The following is a 20599-nucleotide window of genomic DNA, read 5'->3' as shown; positions in this document are numbered from 1 at the left end:
AGTAATTAGTAGGATGGCCGTGACGAGAATGGTGATGATCCCCCGTTGTTTGTATGTACTCCAGAGCTCCTTCTGTAATATCCTGAAGTCCACATTTGACACCCTAAACAGTCTCCTACGTTCTCTGGTATGGACCGGGGAACGCAACCGGGTTAAACTCAGAATACTCAAGTTGGATATGGACCTGGGGGCCTGGGTCTCCCAGACTTAAGACTTTACTATCTTGCAGGATTATTACAATATGCTGCACAGTGGTGCATGTAGGACCACACTGTCGAAACACAGTTATTAGGGGAATGGAGCAACGGGATGCAATTGCCAAAATACCTTATGAAGGGATCGCAGGCCCCTTCGGACTGCCCGCATATAATACGACGGGTGGCAGAGGCATGGAAGCAGGGAGTCATCCTAGTTCTTCGCAGGGCCCCCTACACTAGCACTTTCCTGCTCCAGTGGATACAGTTTCAGACTAATTCATGTCCATTACAAAATGGTATGAAGGGGATGTATGAGGGCAGGAGACATTTATCTGAACAGGACCTTCTTAACAATCGACGGGGCGAGCGAGTGGCTCCGGGTGCCAGATGGACACTTTTTGCATTATGCAAAAATAACTCTTATGGTCCGTGAAATATGGTCTTCATTCCCAGACGAACCACAGGAATCTCACACTTCAACGTTGCTGCTCGACCCAGGGTCTATAAGAGGTCTCATATCACGCATATACAAAGTCCTGAAAGAAATTGCGTGGTCGACCTGTCCCTAGTAAGAGATAGAGGAGAATCGAACTTACACCCCTCTCAGCGAAGAGGAATGGCAAAAGCATTGGCACATGTACGAGAGGTAGCCAGTAACGCTAGGTTTAAACTCACCCAGTTCCATTATTTACGCAACACATACCTTACTCCTCAGCAGCTGGCCGGTTTCACCCCAGGACACTCCTCAGTATTTCCAAGATGTGGTACAATCCCCGCAACATTTATTCATATAACATGGAGCTGCATACGCCTGCACACATATAAGTGATACGGTTGCTCCGTACAATAACAGCAGTACGAATAGAGGCCAACATCAAACAATGCCTACTGAGGGTCCTCCCGACACCAAAAAAGGGAATTTGCATGGGACACAAGTCTACACTCCTAGGTCTAGTTCTAGTTTCAGCTAAGTGTTGCATCACCATACATTGGATACACACTGCCCCCCCCCCCCCAACTTAGAGACAGATGGAAGACAGACATGCAAGAGTGGGACGTGGCAGAAGAGTGTCGCTTAAGGGCAGTGCGAGTAGATGAAAACATGGAGGAAGACCTGGAGGAATGGGGGCGCATGCTGGAGGGATTGAAGCCAGTGACAGATCAGACCGAGCTGGAGGTTGGTCTGACCCAGACACAAAACCGGTCCACACCTGTACGTGACCCAGAGATTGACGAGAGCGCTCACATCTGAGAGAAAAGTATGACACTAAACAGGGAAACACAGATGGGTGCTGTCCCAACTGCCTAGGCACAAATATTCTGTTTTATGCTATGCCCTAGATCTATTTATCCTATCCATGAATGGGGTTCCGCCGTCAGTCGCTGCCCAGGTTTTCTCTTTTGTTTTGTTATTACTCGATTTTATTATTTTACTGCATCTCATAATTTAATACTATGGAAAATACTCTTGCATGCAACAATCTGACTCGAAGAACTGGGTGGGGATTGTGCATACTGCAAACTGGTAATAATGAGCCCAAAGATGGACCCACAGAGCGGGATGTATGGACAGACAAATGGATTGCTCAGATATACCTTGCTAGTAATAGCCTATCCGTGATATACTATACCCTGTAAAATTATGAAAGAACACAGAGTGGGCGATCAGCTTTTTCTGGGGTTCGTGGGAGAAAAGAATGGAAAGTCTGTGCAGAAAAATTAGCTGGATCATGCTCGGCATAAAGATCTGCCATGCACTGAGCAAGAAGCAGCCCTGGAACAGTCAAGGGCTAATTCCACCATTAGCAAGGCTTCTAGCACCACCTTAGCATGTGGAGTTCCTGTTCTTGGACATTTTGCCAGGTGGCTACATGGACGCCCCGCCAAATGTCCACAAATCAGTACCGTCTGGACAACTAGGTTTGCCGAGAGAGGTATATCGCCCTCTCTGTCCTACAGGGCTTTTCGGTTCAAGTCAATTTACAGACCCATCTGTGAAGAAGTAATGCTATGAGATCTATTCAAACGTTAAAGAATCTTCAGTTAGAATTCTCTACCAAAAGAACAAGTTGCTTACCTTCAGTAACACTCTTTCTGGTAGGAGTCTATCTAACCACAGATTATTCACCAGCGCTCCTATCTCCCCTGTATTGTGATTTGGTCTCTGCCCACTAAAAATATTTTAAGTCTAGGCAACTAAGCATTGGTTGTTGCCAATTTGCAGTTGGGGCGCTGCAACTGGGAGCTCGGATAGCCCTAAAGCAACTGATGTGTGGGAGTGGCTCCTCTGTTGGATTCACATGTCATTTTTGGAGTGGAAAAGTATCAGTGCAGGACTACAGGGCGCCCTCTACCGGCACACAGAGGTACTTCTGAGGGTTTCCAGATCTAGTCTGACACCTCTGGAAGTATTCAAAGGTGAGGAAAGAGCTTTAATGAAGGTAAGTCATTTGCACCCTCACATATTTAGCAGAACCCTGTGCAGAATTTAAGGTCTGACAACTTTACAGTGCATGTACAACGCTGCACAAGGTTAAATCTCCGACATCTTCACAACACGTGATCAGCTGTTTCTGACCACTCTCTGTGACACTCCTCGTGCCATTGCCATACTTTTGTTTTCTCGGTTTGTCACAATGACGAATCCAAAATGGCAACCAATTATAGTGAAACAGTCAAACATCCTCTCTATGTATCAATGTCTAATGGGGGGTGCACAGATCATAAAGTCCAATAATCAGATCTTGATGTAAAAATATTTTCTTTATTCCAAATTTATAAAAGTCATCAGACATAGACACTCCAGCCAACGCATTTCATTCCCATACTGGGAACATCATCAGGGCAATGGAAAATTACGGCTTGAATGTACCCGCACACACCAGCAAATTTCCACGTTCAGTAATCTCAGATAAGGTGAATTCTCCCAAGGTAAATAGGCACCCCCATTTGACATTGAAACAATTCATTGATGTGGAGCTGTCATGTTCCCTCTCGCTCACCTCATGCGGACCGGAAGCGGGGTAGTCAGGCAACGAGACTCCTCCCATCTGTTTCCACCTGGCGGGTTGCAGACTAGTTGTTCGACGGCACGTAACTGACGCCGCTGGCCGGCCGACACTTCCGGCTTCTTCTGCTTATCAAGGCGGAGGACGCCCTCCTCGGCGCTTTGGATTCCTTACCAGAGCTTCGCAGGCACGCAGGAGCGTAAGCGAAGGCTCTACCTGCTACCGGACAGTCCGTCCGGACCGCGCAAGGGCGCTGTGAGGAGGCGGCCTCCGTAGCCGGGATGCCCTTCCCGTCGTCCCCTGAACAGAAAGAGAATGAGGCGACAAGGCCGGGAAGGAAAGAGTTCATCCTTTCCCCTACCTCTTGTGTGCAGGGAGGAGCCCCGCCCAGACCCGACGAGAACCAATGGCATCCACAGGAATGGGGAACTGACGAGTACGAAAGAGACCCGGAAGACCAGCGAGGGGGTGTGGAAACGGAGGAACAGGGAGAATCGCCACGCCAGGAGGAAGAGAGGAGCGGAGAGGAGCCCTTACACGTCGATCCCGGAGAGGAAGAATCGAGGCCAACCGTCGACCCGGAGAACACTCCTGAAGCCGAGGAAGTCGAGACCTGGTCCGAAGAGTGGTGGACGCCCCAGGTGGACGCTGATGAGCCGCCGCAGCTCCGGAGAGTTGCGGCCACCGCGGTACGTGACACGGGAAGGGGGGGAGGTATAAGTGGAGTCCCGCTAGTGGACTAGCGGGTAGTACTGTTGTCGCATAGGTAAAGCGAATTCCCCATCACACCCTACCCTCTGTCACCTCACCACAGCCTGATAGAAAGTGTACAGCGCTACTCAACTACTTAGTATAACCTTCACGGTGCCTTTGGGAGCATAAACCTTCCGACAATCAGTCAGCTTTCGGAGGGGTATTTTTAATTCCGGTTTACTGTGGACCGACTCCTACCCTCGCTACTCTTCTGGGGTACTGTTGAATAAACTGCGTTCCCACACCCCCGTCCTTCACGCAATTGCCTTACCTGTCTCTGTTTGTCGTGCTGCACAACGGGTGTTATTTTGGTTAGTGTTGTAACTGGTGGAGGGTTCATATCGGAAAACCTGAACAGGGATCTTACCGCCTTCTCTCCCTCTTTCTTTCCGAGGAAACCTGGGGAAGACACCCGACCTCGTCAGGGATCCATCACCTGGGGAAGACCGCGGAAACGATTCCCGGATATAGACGACCATCCAGTCATCCTGAACCTGTTTTGAAACTACTCTTATCACCAAACTAATAAATCTTGACACCATTGATCCTCGAATTCGGCCTCCTCGCTTTTCCTTTCGACCCTCCCTCTCACAGGCGCCTAAAGATTCCACCTCAGTGACTCGTGCGGAGGCACGGAGTCACATATCCTCTTGTCCCCCACTTCAGCGCAGGAGCGCTTAACCTTTGCTTTGGCGACTCGTGCGACGGCACGGAGTCGCTATCCCTTTTGCCCCGCAACACAGCGCAAGAGCGCTTAACCTTTGCTTTGGCGACTCGTGCGACGGCACGAAGTCGCTATCACTTTGCCCCCCAACACAGCGCAGGAGCGTTTCACCTTTGCTTTGGCGACTCGTGCGACGGCACGAAGTCGCTATCACTTTGCCCCCCAACACAGCGCAGGAGCGCTTCACCTTTGCTTTGGCGACTCGTGCGACGGCACGAAGTCGCTATCACTATTGCCCCGCAACCCAGCGCAGGAGCGCTTAACCCTTACTTTGGCGACTCGTGCGATGGCACAAAGTCACTATCACTTTGCCCCTCAACACAGCGCAGGAGCGCTTCACCTTGCTTTGGCGATCCGTGCAACTACACGAAAGTCGCATTTACTGTGCCCTGCATCACCACAACGCATGAGCGCTTTTCTTTCAGGTAACCACGTAGGGATTTATGTTCCACGTTATCTGTGTCTACCCCCTGTAATTAGTGTGTGTGTCTGTTCCCTCTGCAACCGGTGCAGTTGTTACACCTGTCTCCTCTCCTGCCATTAAGTGGTGTCGACACACACACAGACCCAGAAAACCACGAAGGGTGCCCCATCACGACATCCACTATATCGCTCTCATCCACTTCTTGGGAGCCTCCCCCGGTTCCCTCCATGACCTGGTTAGTGTATTTGGTTCTTCCAGTAGGAGAAGGGCGCAGAAGGGGGTTGTCCATGTCGTCCCCGTGGGATCTCTCCACAAACAGGAGGTAGGAATTGTGGGGACCTGACAGGAGCACAGTGACGTCATGCAATGGCTGGCGTTGGGGTTGGTTGCTCGGCAAACTCATTAATTGGAACTGGCGTGAGGTGCGGAACTAGTGGTCCGCCATTGCTCCATTGAAAATTTATCCTCTCTATGTACTTAATCTCACTTCACCTCCTCGCTCCAATCCTTCATTCTGTGGCACTGGAACAATTCTACTGGTCATTCAACCATTGCAAGTTAGCGCTATACACGGTGTTTACACTGTCAGCATCTACATGTGGTTCTTCTTGAAATGTTCTCTAGCGCTACTGATCGAAGCTTCAAAACTCTTGTTCACTGAATTTCTTTGATCTTGAAACTGTGTGTCCTGTTATGTGAACATTCCCCCTGACTAGGCTGGGTAAGAGAGCTTCTACAGCATGCTCTTATATTGTTTTACTTGCTTTGTGTAAACAGTTTACCTTGTTCTACCAAAAACTTGCCTGTTTAATTTTACCAAACTGTTTCAATATTTAGGTGTTTGAATATGTAGTTATTAGCACCCTACACCTTTAGTCTCCATAATTTAGTCGCTTCCCTCCCTTGCTACTACTCTACATACAATATTTCCTCACACTGGGTATAAACCTCTTCAGAACTCTCCATTGACTCTAAACTCCCACTTTCATGCAACCGTTTATCTTCTCTGTAATGCTTCCCTTGATGATAGAAGGATGAAATAACAATCGTACGTCCCTGGTAGTGGAGCAGTATTCTGAAGAATAGGAGAGCATCGCACAGCAAAAGTAACTAAAATGAAATTGATATGCAGGGTCCATATAATTTCTGGCTTACACCCTCACGTATTTAGTGCCTTTCATTCATCTATGGACAGTTCAAAAAAGGACTACTTTTTGCAAGCATCTTGCATATCTTTTTTTTGTAAAAATACATTTTTATTGACATTGTCAAGGGTCGCTAGTATACATTAACTGGACAACCATGTTAGGATTAACTAGGAGCGCTGTCAAACATGGACAATAGGTTAACAAGCCATACAAATAACGACCAATAGACAACCGGCATCGTTCGGCAGTCCCCGTAGCAATAGGCCAGTTTAAAATCTGGACAGGTGAGAAGAAAAACATCGATTTCAAAATGTATTGTAAACCTGAAAAAGAACATAGCCGCACGGAGATTCACCACAAAAGGGGATCCTAGTTAAGTGACCGTTCACAAAAGGGAACTCCTATCTATCGATCTATCGATCTATCTATCTGTCCAGCGAAGCTATGTTTATGGAAGGGCCAGGGGTAGGGGCTGGGTGTTGATAGGCCCGAATAAAGAGGGGTAGTTGGGAGCTGTGATGGGGAGTCTAAGGCAGTCGGGCGTCGTCTTTGGCGTGTTCTGTGGAGTTGTGGATGATCGTGTCCCAGTAGGTTGCTAGAGGGTATTTCTGTAGGCCACACTTAGCATCTTGAATAGCTACCACTGCATTAGCATATACATCTCTTCTTGATTCATTTTACAGCTGACAGTGCTATTAGAAACCATGTTCAAAAGACAGGTTTGAGGTCAAGAAGCTTAATAGACAAAAACATATTTTGATAATCTTTTATTAGTTGAGACAAAGTTCTATTCCAAAATATATTGAATCCTTGGAATGCTGATGAAAATGCAGAAGAAGAAAACCAACCTGTCAACAGTACACAAAATGCCTATACATGGTTTGTGACGATTATAATGTCGCTACTTCAGGATATAAGAAATCTGTATTAACTACTGTTTCAGAAGCATTCCAGAATATGAAGTGACAAAATGTGATTTATCATATTAAAATTAATTTAAAAGCAATTAAAGAGAAAGAGAAGTGACAAAGCTGAGAGAATGAAGTCTGGACAACAATTTTTTTTTTTAAATGTATCTTGTTGAAACAATTTCTTAAGAAACACATGTGGCTGATATATCATTGTTTGAATATAAAATGACACTATCAAATGTTTCTTAACTGCCATATCCAAATTACTGTATGAATCCCATTAATATGTATATGATACATAATGAGGGATCAGGTATGCAGTATTCGTTGAATGCAAGGCATGCAGTACAGCCTCGGGCATATCTTCAAAATGGTTTCCTAGTCCCCATGTGGGCAAAATGCTACTTTTTCATTGTCCATTAAGTACTGGCTGCTATGTGTAGACGTGTTTGAAAACTAAATTATCATGACGTCCCACCTTTTTCTTTTGCTTGTATGAAAGTCAGAAAGCCCAGTAGAGGGTGGCTTGAGAAGAGATGGACTCAAGAATATCACTAGAAACTCCTACCAGTAGCCATCTGAAGGGGTTTAGAGCAACCAGTCATATTTTTTACCTCTCCTCAGACACAACATCAAAGTTACTTTATTTCTGAGATCTCCTCTGCAGCCAGGATCCTCACGAGTATGTTAGGACTTGCATTGTTTGGCCAATGCTGGGGTGAAAAACGTCTGAGGGCTACCAAAAGTAATTCTTATAGCTTTACTTACAAGTTCACAGAAGCAAGTTTGTTACATGCACCAGATTGTTATTCACTGCAGTATTCATGCAAGCTTGGAAAGAGGTTTAGTGTGGGCTGCTGAGGGTTTCCCATTTCAGTGTTGTGTGGCAAGACTCTGCCCTCCCTCCGTCTCCCCTGGTCCATATACCTTCTATAGTCATGTCCTTTCTATTGGCATTGCTTTGGGGAAGGACATGCAGTGCCACAGTGTTGAGGTCAGTGGCATGCTCTCTAGCCACAGCTGACTGTGTTTTGCCAGTAACTTGTATGCCTACTTCTGTGTTTGTTTCTATAGCGGAGAGAGGCAGAGTGGATAATGGTACTGAGGCAAGACGAAGGGAAACGGTGCTTGATCTAAACTTTCAGACTGGCATATTTCCCCGTTACCAGTGACCATAACATTAGTTTTATTTATTTTTATCAAACATGACTGACATACCTTTTTAAAAACAACAACTTTATTTGTCATTTTAAACATATTTTTCATTACAGTAGCCAATATGTTATTATAGACTTGTATGAATTGAGAAACAGCTTAAGTATATGTAGAGACAAAAATCAACAAAGCTTTTCCTAATCCACTAAACGACACATAACAGAAGGGCTAACATGAATATCACATATACAGTGCATATTGGATTAGACAACTAAGTTGTACATCATTTAACTTTAACATATTACGTCCCCAATATGTCACATTTTAATTATCTACTCCTCCCTGCTGGGGGAGGGGAGCATGTGCAGCTACTAATGCACCCCCCAGTCTGTCCTCCTCCTTCATTTTCGACAGTCGCGGCCTTACGTCTAAGATACGACTGGTGCGGTTCCCAAATATCATGTGGTCTGCAACTTATTGATCTAAGGGCATTGTAATTTTCTGATTGAATATTACAATAGGATACGTCAGTGAGTCACTCCACAAGTGTAGGCAGTGGGCCTCTCATCCATCACATAGCTATCCTGCGCTTTGCAAGTAACATGCCTAATGCACTCAGTCGGTGGGAAGCCTGAGGCACTTCTTTGTTGTAACCTAAAAGGACCACAAAGGGTGTGATATTTAAGGGGGTCTCTGCTATATCCTGCAATGCTCTAACAACTGTTGCCCAGAACCTCCCAATGCCTGGACAATCCCATGCCAAATGGATAAAGTTAGCACCAGCCATCCCGCACCTCATACAATTGTCGTCATCCCTGAGGCCGTATTTGCGCATTCGTGCTGGGGTATAATAGACTCTGTGGAGATATTTAAATTGTATTAAACGGTGTCTGCCATTTTGCAAAAGAGACTTTGTGACCGAATAGCAATGTGACCATTGTTCTTCTGATGTGTTCATGCCTAGCTCTTCCCGCCACTCCTGATACACTTTCATCTGGCTCAGTTTCCCATCATTTTGTGCAAGTGTATATGATGTTGCAATACCTCTCTGTGGGGTCTGGGTTTTCAAGAGATATGTAAGTGAAGCGAACTCTCAAGGTTCTTTCATACTGTCGACCAGTTGGGCGCGCAGTGCTTGTCTAATTCTATAATAATGGTATCTAATGAGTGGAGATGGATTAGGAGTTGCTGTTTGGATCTTCTCCCAGGTGTGGAACTCCCCATTTATTAACAAATCCCCCATATTCTTTATTTTTAATGTGCGAAGCCACCGCACAGCTGCCTCATCCTTTGTGAAGGAAAACCAGCCACACCACTCTATTGGCAATGAAGCAGTATAAAGTAAAGGGATTCCCTGCAATTCCGCTGTTTTATGTAGTTGTCAACCAGTAAGACCCACCAGATCGAATATATGGTATTTCTTCTGTGGCTTTAGGAGTAAAGTCTGTGGAAGATCAGCTGGATGTACTGCCCCTCTTTCCAAATATAAATGTGGCAGATTGTGAGGGCCATGTAACCAAGCATATGCATGAATTTGTTGTGCCGTTTTGTAATATGTTTTGAGGTCTGGTGTGTTAAGTCCGCCTGATGGATAAGGTCTTGTCAGAGTAGCCCACTTCACCCTAGGCTGCTTACCGGTCCAGGCAAGCCTGATAAGCAAGGTACAAATGGTACGAAACAATGATCTCGGGAGTAAAATTGGTATGTTAAGAAAAAAGAATAGGAATCGCGGTAGCACTATAATTTTCATAATGGGCTATGCACCCCAACAGTGACAGTGGTAATTTAATCTGCTTCTCTACAATATCTGTAAGGCCCTGCAATGCTTTGCCATAATTTTCGCAGATTACTATGTCTGGGTCCATGTGGACCTGGATTCCAAAATATCGCACTGGTTCTGATGTCCAGGTTAAGTGATAGTCCAGTTGTACCTGATGAGTGGAAGCTGTTAATGGAAATATAAGTGATTTAGTCCAGTTAATACGCAGTCCAGAGTGAGTGCCAAATCTCTCAACCTCTTGCAACATTGGAGTTAAGTTAAGGGTTTCTGACGTACAATAGCATGTCGTCAGCATACAAGGATATTGTCAAATTATATTGCGAGGATCGTATGCCGCAATGGGAATGATATTCCCGAATTGCACATATAAAGGGTTCAGCCACTAGCGCATATAGTAGCGGGGAAAGGGGGCAGCTCTGTCTTGTGCCCCTTGAAATTAGCATTCCATTTACTCATACTCGGGCAACTGGCTTCGCATACAGTACTTTCACTAACTTTATAAATTCGTCGCCCACACCCACTCACCTTAATACTGCCAATAAAAAGCTCCATTCTACCGAGTCTAATGCCTTCTCGGCATATAAGACGGCAGCCGCGTGTACACCAGGGTCGATTCGAGAGATTGCGCAGAATAAAGTGCGTAAGTTACTCGTCAGTGAACGGGCAGAAACAAATCCTGATTATTCTGGGCCCACCAGGCCGTGGATCAGCGGGGAAATCTTGTTTGCTATTATTTTAGCAAAAATCTTTGGGGTCGATTAGGATGTAGGGCGGATTGCCACCGCCCGCATTGTGGTGGCGATCCGCCCTACAACCTTCGCCCGCCCGCCACCCATTCCCCCCGCCATATTAGTATGGCGGGGGAGACCCGGCGGACGGAAAGACCGTCTGCCGGTTTTCCGCCGGTCACACAGGTGACCGGGCGTAAAAGGGGCTATATATGGTGGCGGTGTCTGCTAGATACCGCCATCCATATTAGCATGTGCAGCGGTGCATGGCTTTCCATGGCGGAGACCCCGCCATGTAAAGCCATGCGGAGTCTGCTTTCGGGGGCCTGTTGCGGGCCCCCAGGGTATTGGGGGGTGCACATGGGGGGTACCTAGGGTACCCCCCTGCATTGTCAAGGACATGGTGGCAGGCACCTCGTGGTGCCTGTCACCTTGTGCATGACAATGCACACAGTGCATTCCCAGCATTGTGGCGGGCGGTGCTGTGAGCACCGCTCGCCACAATGCTGGGAATAGAGGATGCCACCGCCGCGGTGGTATCCTAATTGCAAGTACGGGACCGCCGCACCACTGGCGGCCGGTACCTTACTAAAGTCCGCCCGCCATCCTAATCAGCCCCTTAGTGTCTGTATTGAGAAACGATAATGGCCTATATGATGAACACTGTGTAGGTGTTTTCCCGGACTTTATTAAGGTGATCAGTATTGCCTCCCGCATCGTCAGGGGCATTATCCCGTCTCTCGTCATTTCCTCAAATAAGTTAACTAAATGAGGAACCAGACGATCCTGGTTTGCCTTCTAAAAGGCCACTGTCAGACCCGGGTGCTTTGTTATTTTGCATTGTTTTTAGTGCTTCAATAATTTCAGTCGGACGAAGGGGGGGGCTATCAATCGCTCCCTATGTGAGTCGGACAGCCATTTCATGGCAATATATTCCAAGTATTCCTTGGCGGACTCATCTGTACTAGTATCGCATGGGGTGTAAAGTTCTGCGTAATAAGATCGGAAGCTTTCGGTAATCTGTGGGGCACTCCAGACCTGCGTACCGTCCTTGTCTTGTAGTGTTAGCACCTCGCTGTCTCCTCTCGGGGGTCGAGTCCGTGATGCCAGCGCGGCACAGGGCCTCTCCCTTTCCCCGTACACCCTGGCAATGGCATATTTTCCTAGGTGGACTAGTTCAGTGTGTGCTAGTTCATTGTATTCTTCCGTCTTTTCTCTAGTCTGTGCTAGCCTTTCGGGCTCGGATGTTCGTTGCGTGTCACGCTCCAGCACTGCTAGCTCCTTCTCAAGTTTATACGTACAGTCTCTTATAGACAGAAGTACCCCGGCATGCTTAGCAATTGTTGCCTCGTGAATGTAGACCTTAAAAGCCTCCCAAATGGTGGGCAGGCTCATTACACTCCCGATATTATGAAGAAAATATTCGTCTATTGCTTGAGCAAGCTCTGCACAAAATGCAGTGTCCAGCATTGAGTATTGCGGAAACCGCCACGCAAGGAATCTAGGCAGTAATCCCTCAGGGGCCAGTATTAACTTTACGGGCGAATGGTCGGACAGTGTACGCGGCAAGTGAGCACATTCTTGTATAAAAGGAAGTGGGCTCCTCGAGACAAGCAAATAGTCGCTAAGTGTGTGGATATTGTGTATCGAAGAATAATGGGTGCATTCCCTGCTTTGTGGTGATCGATAGCCCCGGATATCTGACAGCCGCTTTCGTTAACTATTGCAGCTACAGTCTTGGCTGGAGCAGATGGTCTTCTGGTGGGTGCCCTGGATCTGTTGAGTTCAGGTGATAGAACACAATAAAAATCTCCCCCCATAACTGGGTAATGTTTGTATAAGCAGCCAGTTTACTATTCAATGACCGATAGAATTGAAGGTCATCATAATTCAGACCATAAATACCCACCAAAAGCACATCAAGATTGTCTTTGCAGCACTGTGCAACCACATACTTACCCCGCCATCCACACACACCTCTTGAAGTTGTACCCCAGATCCACAACGTGTCCATATCAAAACCCCCAGTGCGTGGGATGTGAATACGGAGGCTACATAGATGCCCCTCATTCTGGTCTGCGTTAGCAGTCCCGACCCAGGTGTGTCTCCTGTAATACAGCAACATCTATATTATGTTTCTGTAGGTAGAGGACCGTTTTGCGAATTTTACGTTGGTTATTCAGCCTTCTATTGTTCCATGTCATAAAACGTATTGTGGCTTCCTTTGCTTTCTGCGTAGCTCTCTGACGCCATCTAAACTCAGTGTACGTCTCTGTAAACAGATAAACCATGCTTCCAAATCCTCTGTCTTCTTTTGGATAGCCACCAGTGCCGTTTCAATCCATTTCTGCATTTTTGAGGACTCCACCTGCATATCTTCAGCGTCAGAGACTCGCTTTTCCACCACGTCCAGCCGCTCTGCATGTTTATCCATTCTTTCGGACATGCGATACGTCAGGGAGTCAATTTTACTATCTATAGTGGTAAGGCTTTGCTGCATTGTGGTGAGTATTGCTCGCAAGTCGCCTCCTAATTCAATGCTCGTTGCCCTCTGCTCCATCGCCGGCCCTTCTGGTTCTTCCTCTCTGGACTTGGTGGACTTGAGCTGCTCGAACTGAAGTTTCGGCTGTAACTTGTCCAGTTTCCCCATTATATGTTGATTAATGTGCACCACCCTCCTCAAAGGGAACTAGAGCGCTTCTTTGATGCATAAATAGTCAGCCAGAGCTATTTATTTGTGGTATCTTATGCTGGTCTCAAAGCTCCCCAGTGTGGTCAGGCAAATGATGTGGTCTTCGGCCCTGCACGCAGCTCCCACCTTCGAAGCTAGTGTACAAGGCCTGCAGCAGTCGTCCTTCCACCGGTCCTGATCCTCGGTGTAACTCTGCCAAAACTGGAACAATTGACTCGGCGATGGCGGGACACGGCTCTGGAACGTTAGCTCCCACAATGTCTTGTAATTAACGCCGTAAATTATTCAGGGTTATGCATATTCCTGCAGCATTGTAGGCTCGGTTGCAGGAGCTTACTCAGGCTGCGGCCATTTTGAAGCCAGGCAAACTCCGCTCCCCATGACTGACATGCTTCTCTTTTCCTAGCCAGATGAATCGTTGTTGTTCACAATTATTTTGTCTAATTATTTTTTCAGAAGTGGAGAATAGTCTACCGTGTTCCAAAGTTTGTGGTTACTGGGATGTACATAATAGCCAAACAGAACAATATTGCATAATGTTCTGTTTGTCCTAGTTCAGAATTCGCTAGACTATAGAGTGAAAACTCGATATGGCTTCTTTTAATGGTCCAGGCAATTTGCTCTTTAGTCGATAATTGGTTTAACTTTGAAGGTTTTTAAAAGACACAAATTAGTTGATTTTTGTTTTTAGAAAACCACATTGTGACCGGTAGCATCAAATGCCTGTAATAAAGTGGTGGGAAACAGCGACAAGCCCAGATTGTGAATTTAATGGTATCTCCTTTCACTACGGATGTCAGAGTGTTAAATATTTGAATGTTAATGGTTCCTGTAAGGTGCGGGAATCTTGTACTAGTGAATTGAAGATTTAATCGATTTGCCACTACGACCTTCTGAGCATTGTAAACGTAAGGATTTTGGAGGCCGAGCAAGAAATATTTTAGGGGCACCTGGTTGTATTAACTTTAAATTTTATTAACCATTTTTTGCTACTTTAAGCCCAACGTTGCATAGCAATATTGGATTATACGTTGAAGGTTGAGATCGAGAAATAAACAAAAATGAGCTACAGAGAAAGTTCAAATTTCCAGGGGGTCCTTGGAAGGTGGAGGCCCTGGGCAATTTCCCTCTTTGGCCATGCCTCAAAGCGTCTCTACTGCTGAGGTAGCTTGGAAGATGTTTCTGGCCATTTGGATATCCAATACACTTTTAGAATGTCAACATATTCACTTACAAGCATACCCAAAGCACATATCTCGTTAACTTGTTAATGTTTAAACATTAAAACATTACCATTTCAGTAGCGTAACAATTTGAAACTAAATTGAATTGGTCTAAAAGGATTATCAAGAGAGGTACAACTTAACCCGTATAGCATCGTGAGTGTGCACCCTGCTTGCTCAAAGTTATGAACAATTCTATTAATAGATGTAATTTCTGAATAGTGTTCATAGTAGTCAATTAACCACGCCATGGCTTAATAAGCACAGTAATGGAGACTTTGTTTTTATATAAAGGAATGGTGGACGGTTGGAATAGCGAAAGAAGTAGTGGGCATGTTCGTAGCCGATTAATTTATTGTGATGGCGCCAGAGCCTTCTCTGACAATGTTATCTGAAAAATCTAGAGTGGCTTTTTCTAAATTTGTGGTGTCCAGCAAATTATATTGCACTTATACTAGAATAATATTGGTGCATTTCACCTGCACACAGCTGCATTTATTTATTGTGTGTATATACAATTTTAAGGAGTACAATTGTTTTGAATGTCAGACTACAAATCTGGATAGAGAAATATCAAGATATGTCCTTGTTCCTCTCTTATAATACACAATGTCCTTGCAATATTGTTTTCAGTTTGTTCTCTTTACCAAGAGGATTTGTTTTCTCCCTGCAGGGTCTTGAAGCAGGGTTTGTACCCACAATTCAAGATTTTGATAAGAAACTTGCAGAATCAGATGCTTATTTGCAGATCCTAATAGATCAGTTGAAGGTACGTTAAACAGTGGTTTATTATTTAAAATGTTTTATACATTTATGTCAAAATCGACCTGAAACTGTTTTAGCTATAGTTACGTACCCTGTGCGTACAAAAATAAATGTTTGGGATGAGTAATTCTACCTGCAGATTGCTCTCCTTTAGACTATCTTCGGGTGCCACACTGGATCTGGAAGCTTTTATCATAACTCTCCTCCACTGACAGGTGACACTGGCTCTATTGCGGCACCAGGAGTGCATCGATATCGTGAGACTCCCGCAGCCTGGCACAGTTATCCTGCCAGTAGTCCTGCCCTGATAGCAATCATCGCCAAATAATCCGAGATCTGATGAGCTTGAGAGCTGAGGACCCTGCGACGCTAGCTTGACGCAGGTCTGTTGCGGCATTCTGACATAATAGCCGTGAGCAGCAATCCCCGCTCTGCAACATCGAGCGGTCCGGAACTTCCGCTGAGCCTGGACGCTCACGCAAGTGTCGGGAATCCCACGAGGCGCATGGGTCTGAACATCGGAGAGACGGCGAACAGACGCTGTGAGTTTCTCGGCGCTCCTCTGGGCACCCAAAATAAGTGTGAAGTCGGCAGCAGGGCGTGAGAGCTGCTATACCTGAGCACAGCAGACCCCTGAGCATTTGTGTGCGGCAAAGTTACACTTTGTGGAAGGCGTGCGGATGGCGGACCGGTCATAAGCGGTGCCGCCATCTTGCCGATCATCTGAAGCCTTGGTTGTTGTGACTGCAGCGTGAGGTCAGTGCCCCTTTACGGGAGTGATATAAGCGGCAAGCATAGATACTAGCACCCAGCGAGATGGTAAGACCCTGACTAACCTAACTGACATTCTCAACTTCCCACTACTATTTGCGGAGAGAGGACGAGGGAGGCACCTGCAGAGCCTGGGATGTATTGAGAAGTGGGGGAGTTTGTCTTCCAGGCCCACGGGTTCTACAGGTAGTTCGAGATTGCAAGACCCGACTCGGTGAGCCTGACGCACCTGTCCTGCTGCTGCTCTGTAGCGCATCCTCTCTCAAGGCGCGGGCTGGCAGTTTCCTGATCAACCCTATTCAAAGAGAAGGCCCTCATATTGGGAAAGCTCCAACGAGTCCAGGGTACAGATATCCTTCTCAAGGTACTCGCGGCTAATACGAGGCTTCAAAGTGCCCAGAATGGGGAAGCCAGATGCGCGCCAGCCGCGCATCACATTTGATGCGAAGAAAACTACTCGACAACAGACAGCAGACGTAGATGGATGTGCTGACATGCCACAGACTGATACACAACCCTCACAGGGTGAGGATATGAAAGCACTACTACTGGAAGTCCGGCAGGGCTTTGCTAGTATCGCTGGCAAGATAAACACCCTAACTACACGTATGGACACGGTTGTAAGCAAGATCGAGGGCCATGAGGCACGAATAAAGGAGACAGAGCAACTCGTATCCGAAGCTGAGGATGCAACAACCCACATCCAAAGCTCAGTATTACAGATTGATAAACTACTGAAACTCATCACTGCAAAGAATGAGGATATTGAAGCGAGGAGCTGCACAAACAAAAACCGCGTACTGGACCTTCCGGAAAGTACAAACACGGGCAAAATGGAGGAGTATATCGAGAGGCTATTGCTGGAAGTGGTGGGGGTGGAATCTCTCTCTCCTCACTTCATAGTTGAGCGGGCTCATCGCTCTGTCGACCCCAAACCACCCCCTGGAAGCACGCCCAGACCTATTATTGCGTGACTCCTGAATTATAGGGATAAAGACATCGCCCTCAGGGTGGCGAGGGAGAAGAAACAATAACACTTTGAGGGCGTACCCTTCACCATGTACCCCGACTTTACTGCCACCGTGCAAGAAGAAATACGCAAATTCCTCCCTGTGAAACAAAAGTTGCGACAGGCCCAAATAGACTATGCTCTCTTGTATCCTGCACGCCTACGGGTCACGCACCAAGGTAAACAAGCGTTCTACATGAAGCCCCAGCAAGTTGAGGAATTTCTGCAACGTCTTAAAACCCCAAAAAACGTTGCAGCTACACCAGATGGTTCACCGAGATCGTCCTCCCCGCCTGTAGACTAATAGATAACTCGGGACATAACTGCCTGCTTTCCACTAACGACAACAGGGACTACATTGGCCCAATGCATCCTGGTGGGCTCCATACACAAGGTGGCGATTTGTGCCCTATGATGGGAAACAAGGACCGACTTTTTCCAGGCACCCTCGAGGCCTACAAGGGGAGTTGTTGCCAACTTACTATCCCTGGATGGCAAGAGGTACCCGTGTGCCACCCAGCAGTGTTCCTCCTAAGGGAGATCCCCCTGTCAGGTTTCTTCAGGCCGTCGACTAGAAAAGTTGAACGTAATGTTCTGCTCTAAGGGTACAAGGGAGGGGGGAGGGGCAGACGTAACTGGCATGTTTGGGATGCTTCAGTGGGTGGGGGTGGTAGGGATATGGTTTAACGAATGTTTTAACATACACAATTTACAGCTCTTCATTGATATCTGTGACTTTCTTTATGTCCGAATACGACTGAGTACAGATTCGCAATACTGCAGGACTCACCCCAAAGGGAGATATGGGTGATAAGGTAGATACATCTCAGTTGAGACTTACGTCTTGGAATGTCAGAGGGTTAGGGGACCCGTGGGAACGTCAACAGATACCAGCCTATCTTGACCGTCAGCAGATAAACATTGCCATGCTCCAGGAGACCCATGTTAATCCAAAACTCCCCAACACATTTGCTAGCAAATGGGCAGAGTGTAGGCTTTTCTCTTCGTATTCCTCCTATGCCCGTGGCACGGCAATACTAATCAAAAAGCAGACACATTTTGCACTAGCAGGTACAACAGTAGATCCACAGGGAAGGTATGTGATTGCATGGGGGTGGCTAGGCATGGACTCGGTCACATTGGTATGTTGTTATGGCCCTAATGTAGACACTCCTGACTATTTCACTAACCTCTGGGGAAAAATTGAAAACATAGGCTCCACCCATATAATTTGGGGCGGTGACTTTAATGTAGCCCTTAACCCGGCCTTAGATAGATCCAGCACCACACTCTCAGGCAGTCCTTCAGGGTATATTGACCGAGGGGGGGCTGATAGATACCTGGCGCCACACTCACCCACAGGCCAGGGAAGGCACGCATTTCACAACATATGCTGCCACCTGGGCCAGATCAGACTATTGTCTGACCACGAGGGGATTGGAGCCAACTATCCGGGAACTCACGCACCCTGCCAGAACGCTTTCTGATCACTGCCCTGTGAAACTTACGCTCACCCCACCAGGATATGACAAACCCAGGCCTAGCTGGAGGCTACAGCCCATGGCATTACTAGATACGGTTTTCAATAATGAGCTGGGGGAGGAAATTTGAGATTTCTTCCAGAGAAATAAAGGGTCAGTGGACAGTGTGGAAATGATATGGGAGGCCTTTAAGGTCACAGTCTGGGGGGTTCTGTATCTCTAAAGCTTTTGGGATGCTTTGGGATATACAGGGAACATTGAAGACTCTGGAGAAAGACCTAAAGGCGTTGGAGGCTCGGAAGGAAGCTGGGGAGATGGGACAAGTGCAGACAGACTTCCGGGAGAAATTGTCGGATTATGTGGATGCCGCAACAAGAGAGACGAAATTTAGGGGGTGATACTGGGTGGTTCGCAGGTATGGTGAAGGGGAAAGACCCGGAAAGGCGCTGGCCGAGGTGACCAGGTATCCAAGCTTCTCAAACTACATATTAGAAAATCACGGGCCTGGGGAGGTGCTATATCGAGATACTACTGACATACTAGAAATATTTACCTCCCATTACACTACGCTATACACCACACAGCGAAGCGATACACCCGATCTGGATAGCTTCTTGGGAGACGTGACACTAGGATGGTTAAGTGATACGCAACGGGAGTTCCTCTGCGCTCCTTTCGAACGGGCCGAAGTTCGGGAGGCGATAATGCAGATTAAATCTGGCAGAGCACCGGGCCTTGACGGCATTCCTATCGAATTTTATAAAAATTATATAGATATTATGGTGCCCCCCCCCCCCCTCCGATAAATAGCTGCGGAGCACTGGCTGGCTGATCCCATCCCTCTGGATGGAATAATACATGCACCTCAACGTACTCGTGATATGCTGCCCACTACTATTACAGGTACAGGGGATGCTTGGTATCGCATTATAGATCTTCTTGGTTCCCCCCTGCTGTACTCATCGCGACTTCCATTATCCTATCGTCCCTGCATGCCCCTACTGCAAGAGCGCGGTTTTCACCAGCTGTGTGCACGCATCCAGGTTACTACGTGGGGTGATCTCTTTCAGGATGGCATATTTCGCTCTTCCTATCAACTATTCCTCGGGACTCAACCCTCGTCCCTCGACACCTTCCTCTATGTCCGACTTCGGCAGGGAATTCGTTCTGTTGTCCCAGAATTCCTGTGGGAACCCACAAGCTTTTCCCCCTTGCATCAGATGCTGCCATCTACAGATGGCAAACACCTGGTATCACAGCTTTATCATAGCATACGCGCACAACAAAAAGGGCCCCCCAGCACAGCCCACACACATTGGAGAATGGAATTTGGGAGGGAGGTAACTGACGAACAATGGGCATATTGCTGTCTCCAAACTTCACGAATTTCTGCTAGTTGTAGATTACATGTAATGCACTACAAATTCCTACAACGCCTCTATTACACGCCCGCCAAAAAGTTTAGTTTCAAATTGACAGACAATGACTGCTGTGAGAGATGTAAAAGACCGGGATCCGGGTTCCTCCACTTGGCATGCGAATGCCTAAAGATACAGGAATACTGGGTACTGGTCTTCGAAGCTCTTAGGAAAATGACAAATGTCCAGTGGCACTTCTGGGCTACACCGAGCAACTTCCTAGGCCATACCGCTAATTCATCGCCACATCGCTATTATTGGCCAAACATAGAGTGGCTTGTCGGTGGGGTAGAGGGAGAGCCCCGAAATTCAAGGAATGGATTGATGATCTGCTCTACTACCAGGGGCAGTTGACAACATATGCTGAAACGCTCCCGCGGGCATCTAAGCCTAAGGATATTTGGGGCCCTCT

The 20599-nt window shown here is 46.9% G+C and overlaps 1 protein-coding gene across 12 annotated transcripts in view; it reads left to right on the top strand.

Annotated features, from left to right (window-relative positions):
- Positions 1 to 20599, top strand: part of OSBPL9 (oxysterol binding protein like 9) — a 1355357-nt gene that overhangs the window by 496735 nt on the left and 838023 nt on the right. For all 12 annotated transcript variants that reach the window (XM_085602637.1, XM_085602632.1, XM_085602635.1 and 9 more), the window contains one exon: positions 15417 to 15512. In XM_085602637.1, the coding sequence (XP_085458763.1) occupies positions 15417 to 15512 (96 nt within the window). The remainder of the gene's footprint in view (positions 1 to 15416; positions 15513 to 20599) is intronic.

The sequence above is a fragment of the Triturus cristatus genome, chromosome 4_2 (assembly GCF_964204655.1).
Source record: "Triturus cristatus chromosome 4_2, aTriCri1.1, whole genome shotgun sequence".
NCBI classification, from domain to species: domain Eukaryota; kingdom Metazoa; phylum Chordata; class Amphibia; order Caudata; family Salamandridae; genus Triturus; species Triturus cristatus.
The sequence above is the reverse complement of the archived record's forward strand: the minus strand, read 5'-3'. Positions and strand labels throughout refer to the sequence as shown.